The sequence below is a fragment of the Nomascus leucogenys genome, chromosome 4 (genome assembly GCF_006542625.1).
Source record: "Nomascus leucogenys isolate Asia chromosome 4, Asia_NLE_v1, whole genome shotgun sequence".
NCBI classification, from domain to species: domain Eukaryota; kingdom Metazoa; phylum Chordata; class Mammalia; order Primates; family Hylobatidae; genus Nomascus; species Nomascus leucogenys.
The window spans coordinates 79,595,723-79,602,495 of NC_044384.1; the positions used below are offsets into that span (position 1 = coordinate 79,595,723).

Below are 6,773 nucleotides of genomic sequence, written 5' to 3' on the forward strand. Positions count from 1 at the left end.
TTCTGATGATGAATGAAAAACTTTCAAGTGCTGTTGCCTCATTAAATGCATTATTTATTAATTTAACTTCTAGTACTCTTGATAAAGAGCCAGTGAAATGAGTTGTTGAGTTCCAGGGGAAAAAATGAGAACATAATTTTGAATATATATACACACACACACACAAACACACACACACACAGAGAGGTCATAGTTGGATTACATGTAATAATGATATCAGTATGTCTATCAGTATTGGAGTTGGATTCTGGTTCTTTCTCATGTGGGGTTCTTGTGTTACAGTCAGCATAGATTTCTGGAGCATTCTTCTGTTGATCTTTTGGTAGCATCAAAATGTCTTAAGTGGTGTGGGAGATGCTGTTTCTGCCATGTGAGAATTTGATGGCAGAATTAACACAACCTGTGAAACAATCAGAATGCCATAGGTGAGTGACCCAAATCACCTCAGAGTGCCCCTTTCCTGCCCACATAAAGTCATCATTATCAGAGTTTACTCTTTTCTTCTCTGATTCATTCTCAATATCAATCATGTGGGGCTTCTCATTCTTTAGATCAGGCCAGATTTAGGACACAACATTCAGTAATAGCTCTTGCCCTGAGCTGCTGATGACCACTGCCCTGGTCTTGCAAGTAAATCAGTCTTACATGTGGATGACAGTGCACAATACGATGGGTAAACCAAGGTGTCATGAAAAATATGGGGCTCTTCTTCCAAATCAGGTTGTTCATGCTGATGACATCAACATACCCAAATCATGATTTGCTGGTTATGAATAAAGCATTGCAAAAACCACACTGGCCCAGAATAGCAGGGATCATCAGAAAACTAAGAAAAGTTCTGATTATTCTTCCACAAACTCAGTGCAACATTCGGTTGGTAGGGCACAGTGGGGGACCAGGAAGAGATAGAGATTTAGCCAAGATATGCCCCAAAGCCACTGCTTTTCTGGACTCACACCAGGGTATTAGGGAAACAACATTCCCCAGCTTCTATGCAAAGAGCCAAACGGAACACAGACTTAAATATTATGACATGAAAGTTACTTCACTTGATGAAATTACAAAATCATTGGTAATTGCTGAGAATCTCTCACTTCTAGGGTTTTACAATGCAAAACCCCACTACTAGAGTTAATGCGCTATAGACAATCTCTCTTCTATGAGGGAGGGCTGTTGGGGAGTGGGATGTGGTGTTGCCTGGGAATCTCTAGAGAAGACAGAGAGGCACAAAATGATGGAGAAGGGCACCAGAGAAACAATCTCTTCAAACTACAATTACTTTATTCTTTGGCTGACGGTTTTGTCTGCCTTTCAGACTTTGGGTAATGAAGGTAATGAGTAGCTGTTGGGGTTTTACTATCCATTTCCTCATTCTGGAACCCTCAATTCTTGGAAGATATCCCACCCCATTATTCTTAGAGCCTCTTTCTTGATGTCTTCTCTCCTTCCATTCCTCACTTTCCTCTCTCTGTGTGACGTTCTTTTGGCTTAACTGCCAAGAGCATCTGCTACAGGTCTCAGGGTAAGAGAGTGGGCAGGTGGGCACAGACTGATAGAGAAGTCTGAGATCATGATATTCCTTCCGTATTCCAGGAAAAGTTGTTGTAATAGGATAATAGAATAAAATCAAGTACTTTTGGGGACCTCTTCATTGTGAAATATTTTCTTATCTGGATTCAGAGGTTACGCCCTTTGAGTGAGAAAGGAAGTGGACAAAGAGCTTTTATTTTGCTCTTGTGCTAGGCAGAGTTCTAAGGTGACACTCACTGACCCCTTGTGATTCCCACCCCTCAAGTGTGGGTGAAACCTGTGTATAAGATGGGATACAAGTCCCGTGTGTAGGTACTGATATGTTGACTTTCAGTTTATAAAAAAACTCATTATTCTGGATGGACCTCACCTCTTCGTATGAATGCTTTATGAGAGGATTAAAACACTAGAGACTCTGACTCTCCTGCTGATCTCAAAGAAAAAGTACATTGTCATGAGTTCTCAACTTAAAGGAAATTAATTCCACCACATTCACATGAAACAGAATCCCCAGCCAACTCCCTGATGACAGAGTCATAAGATCCTGAACCAAGGACCCACATCCACTGGGCCAAGACTCTTGATCCACGGAAACTGAAATATAATGAATGTGTACTGTTTTAACACTATAAGTTTGTTTAACTGATTATACAGCAATGTGAAAGTAATACAGATACCTTCAAATGAAGGCCAATACTGACCTCACTGGGGCTACAACAAAGCACTTTACATCCAAAGGCAGAGAGGGACACAGCAATGCAGAATTCCAGCACACTTAAGAGGAGCACCATGCCATCCATATCCTAGGAGAAAACTCATCACAAGGGAATGTGAGAAATGGAGATGACAAGCGAAAACATTTACCAGTAACCACAATGTCATAAGAGAAAAAACACTGGCTGGGAGTCAGGAAACCTGCCTCCCAGTGGCAGCCATTCCCTTGACCAGTTCTTGATCTGCTGAAGTAACTTCTCACTTTTTTCACTGATAAAATAATCACAGACATTTATTCCCTAGTTCAATACCTCCCAGTGCTATTGTGGGCATGGAAGATGAAAGTGCTCTAAAAAGTTAGGAAGGTAGTGTAAAGATAATTGTCATCATATCCTATTGAGTACTAGAAACTCATATCATTGAGAAAATATTATGATTCCATACCTTAGTGATTGTAAGCAGAGTAATGGTCCCCCAGGGAGGTCTGCATCCTAGTCCCCTAATCCTTAGCTTCTAGGGATTAGAATGCAGACCTCCCTGGGGGACCAATGTTCTTTTTGCACAGCAAAAAGGATTAAATTTGCAGCTGAAATCAAGGTTGCTTATTAGCTGGAATGAGAGAATTTTCCTGGATTATTCAGGTGGGTTCAAAATAATGACAGAATCCTTGTAAGTGGAAGCAACAGGCAGAATAGAGTTCAAGAGAGTTTTGAAGATGCTGCATTGCTTGATTTGAAGGTGGAGGATGGGATGACAAACCAAGAAACATAGGCAGCCTACAGAAGCCAGAAAAGGCAATGAAACTTATTGTTGCCTAAGCCTTCAGAAAGGAGTACGGCCTTGCCAACACTCTGATTTTAGCCTAGTGAGACCCACTTTGAACTTCTGACCTCCAGAAACATAAGATAACCAAACTGTGTTGTCTTGAGACACTAAATGATTTCATATGGTTCTGCCTAATGATTTGTAGTAATTTGTTAAAGTAACAATAAGAAGCTAATACAACAATGAACATCAAGTAGGTCAGTCTGTAATCCATCTCCCCAGAGCACTGGCTTTAGGTCTAGTCTTCAGCCAAGAAACATGGTCAAAATTTGGAGAACATTGGGTAGTACACTCATTTCTAATAATTTTACCCAGGATTGATGCAGCGATTATCTGGTTTAAATATTCTCTCTTTTTCTCTCCATGGTTAGGGATAGTCCCTCTGTTGAGGAAGAACCAATAGACCAAGAGCTCAGGATATGAGTAATGCAGACTTAAGGAGACCTTGAGAATATTTGCATTCATTGCTTTTTTATTTTCTTGTGCCTTCAACAGCTGTAGTGGCCTCTGTGTTTCCGACATTGTTGTAGGTACAGAAGATAGAGCAGCAAGCAAAACAGATAATTCCCCTGTCTTCAAGGATTTTACCTTCTAGAAGGGTAGACTAGAAGATGGCAAGCTTTCCATAAAGGCCAGATAATGTACACTTTAGGTTTTGCAGACCGTAAGGTCTCTGGCACACATATTCAAACCTGTTATTATAACACAAAAGCAGCAATACACAATATGTAAATAAATGGGTTCATTACATTTCAATAAAACTTTATTTACAAAAACAAATACAGGGCTGGACTTCCAAAAAACGTAGCGTGTGTATAGACCTGTGGACTGATTGTGCAGGTGCCCAGGCAAGTATAGATCCGTTGCTTCAAATCCCAGGAAGCCTTTATGGAGGTCCCCTGCTATAAAAACAGGCATAAAAATGTTTACACAATTAACAGGAATTCATCATGGACTCTGGGAAAGGTGACCGGAATGAATGCAGAACCAGCTATGTAATTTATAGACTCTCTTGTTAAAATTACATATATATCTTAGCTTGAGCTATATGAAACTGCTGTCTTTCTAGGTTAAGCATAGTTGATCATTGGCAATTTCATATGGTTCTGCCTAATGATTCCAGGTGGTAGACTCTAACTACTTTTTTCTAGAGCTCAACTTTTTCTAGTCTCTTTAATAATTATATGCTTTCCAGCATTTCTATCTTTTTCTTCCAGGAGAACCGAAGTTCCTTTGTGGTAGGGAACTATTCCCTTTCTTATGTCTACCGGGGTGCCAACCCTGTGATGGGGCATACACTATGGGCTCATAGACCTGTGGACTGAATGTGCAGGTGCCCAGGCAAGAAGAGACCCATTGCTTCAAATCCCAGAAAGCTCTTATGGAGGTCCTCTGCTATGAGAACAGGCATAAAAATGTTCACACAGTTAATAGGAATTCATTATGGCCTCTGGGAAAGGTGATTGAGATGAATGCAGAACCAGCTACGTAATTTACAGTGTCTTGTTTAAAATTTTTAAAAATAATTTCAAGATAGCAACAGCAGAGCATTAAATCAAGCACAGGGCTCTTTTAACTCTGAAGTCCTGAGTAACTGCACAGGTCCCATGCCCACGAAATCAGCCCTATGAACCTGGCCAATTCCAGATTTTGTCTCTATCATTGTGCCATTAAAGTCTATGAATGAAGAGAGCCTCATAAACTAAAAGTAAGGTTCTTCTTCTGGATAACAATAGCAAATCAGAGGGGAATTAGAGACAAGAAGTTCTACAGTCAAATCTTGCTTTTGCCAATTTCTAACTAAGTGACATTGGGAAAATTTGTGAAATTCTCAAAAGAAGCTTTCTTTTCTTATTTTGAGTGAGCAGCAAGAAATAAAATTACTTACTATAAAAAGCATTAGATATCTCAAGGGAAGTAAATTAGTTTAGCAAAGACACCGCAAGCGGTTATTTTGGCGTGACTACGTAGCCCTCAAGACTATGTGGGATTAGTTAGAAATGAAGTAAACAGAATGCAATTGATTCTGTCTAGTAAGTTAGGAAGAGTGTTGAGTTTCCACGTACACGTGAGGGAAGGGCACAGTGAGGAAAAGAACTAAGCAGCAAGGTGAAAGCCTGAAAGTTCATAGAGAGGAAAAGTAACCGAAAATTTTGTGGTGTTGAAAATGACCAATAGGCTTTTTAATAATAAAGATTTGGCTGGGTGCCATGGCTCACACCTCTAATCCCAGCACTTTAGGAGGCCGAGGTGCGTTCAAGACCAGCCTGGCCAACATGGAGAAACCCTGTCTCCACTAAAAATACAAAAATTAGCCAGTCGTGGTGGCACATGCCTGTAAATCCAGCTACTTAGGATGCTGAGGCAGGAGAATCACTTGAACCCAGGAGGTGGAGGTTGCAATGAGCAGAGGTTCTGCCACTGCACTCCAGCCTGGGCAACAAGAGTGAAACTCCATCTCTAACAATAATAATAATAATTATAAAGATTAAATTGTGCATTTTAGTCTGCTGTGATGTGCTGCAAGAACTCTTCCCCCTACACTTACCCAATGGCCCAAAACATCAAAAAGTTTTATTACTTACAAAATATTGTGTAAGTGGCAATTTTCAGAATAAAGCAATTGAGATAGCATTGAAATAAGGACAATTGGTACAAAAAAAGTAGTAAAATTCAAAATGGAGATTGATAATTTTTTAGGTGCCACATGTTGAGGATAAAAGTGGTTAACGTTGCAAGAACATCCAAAGATGTTGGAAAGGATACTGAGTTACCACTTATAAAATACTGTTCAAGACAATTTTACTTTATTATTCGAGAATAGGGACTGACTTTTTTTTTTTTTTTCTTGAGACGAAGTCTCGCTCTTTCGCCCAGGCCAGACTGCAGTGGTGCTATCTCGGCTCACTGCAAGCTCCACCTCCTGGGTTCAAGCCATTATCCTGCCTCAGCCTCCCGAGTAGATGGAACTACAGGCACCCACCACCACACCCGGCTAATTTTTTGTATTTTTAGTAGATATGGGGTTTCACCGTGTTAGCCAGGATGGTCTCGATCTCCTGACCTCGTGATCCACCCGCCTCGGCCTCCCAAAGTGCTGGGATTACAGGCGTGAGCCACCGCACCCGGCCGGGACTGACTTATTGACCCCATTTTTAGGGGGGTCTGGAGGAGATAACAGTAGACACTGCATCAATGTTTTAAAATTAAACAGAAAAATTTGTGCAAAATACCCAGCACAGTAACTATTAAGGAGTAGGTGTTCTATAACTATAAGATTTCTTCCCATTTTGCCTCATCACATATAGAGGAAAAATAAAGACAGAGATGAGATGTGTACCTAACTCCTAAATGAGAGATTATTCTATTTCTCAATCACTTCCAACTTCCAAAGTCATTCAGCAATTAGGGAATTACTGTTGTTGCCAGAGCCAGCACTCCCCCAAACTTGCTTCTATGATAATATCTCATGAAAAGAGAAAGCACTCACCAATAAAATGGACATAGTCATGTAACAACTACTTGACAACTGATCGTGGTTACAGTAATGGTAACAGAATGAATAAAATGTCAAGCTTATTGCATTGATTAAGATCCCTGATATAGCCAAGACTGAACTGGTGATATTCATTCCTAGACTACCTCCAACTTAGAAAGAAATGAAAATTAATTAAGCAATCCAACATCATCCTCAGATATAGCTC

The 6,773-nt window shown here is 40.3% G+C and overlaps 1 protein-coding gene across 1 annotated transcript; it reads right to left on the reverse strand.

The window, feature by feature from the left end:
- Positions 1-328: 328 nt before the first annotated feature.
- LOC105737541 (membrane-spanning 4-domains subfamily A member 4A-like) lies at positions 329-6,758 on the reverse strand. Its single transcript, XM_012509515.2, has 4 exons — positions 6,754-6,758; positions 6,560-6,707; positions 2,232-2,333; positions 329-400 (listed from the first exon to the last, which is right to left on the reverse strand). The coding sequence occupies exons 1-4, from the start codon at positions 6,756-6,758 to the stop codon at positions 329-331; spliced, it is 327 nt and encodes a 108-aa protein (XP_012364969.2).
- Positions 6,759-6,773: the final 15 nt, after the last annotated feature.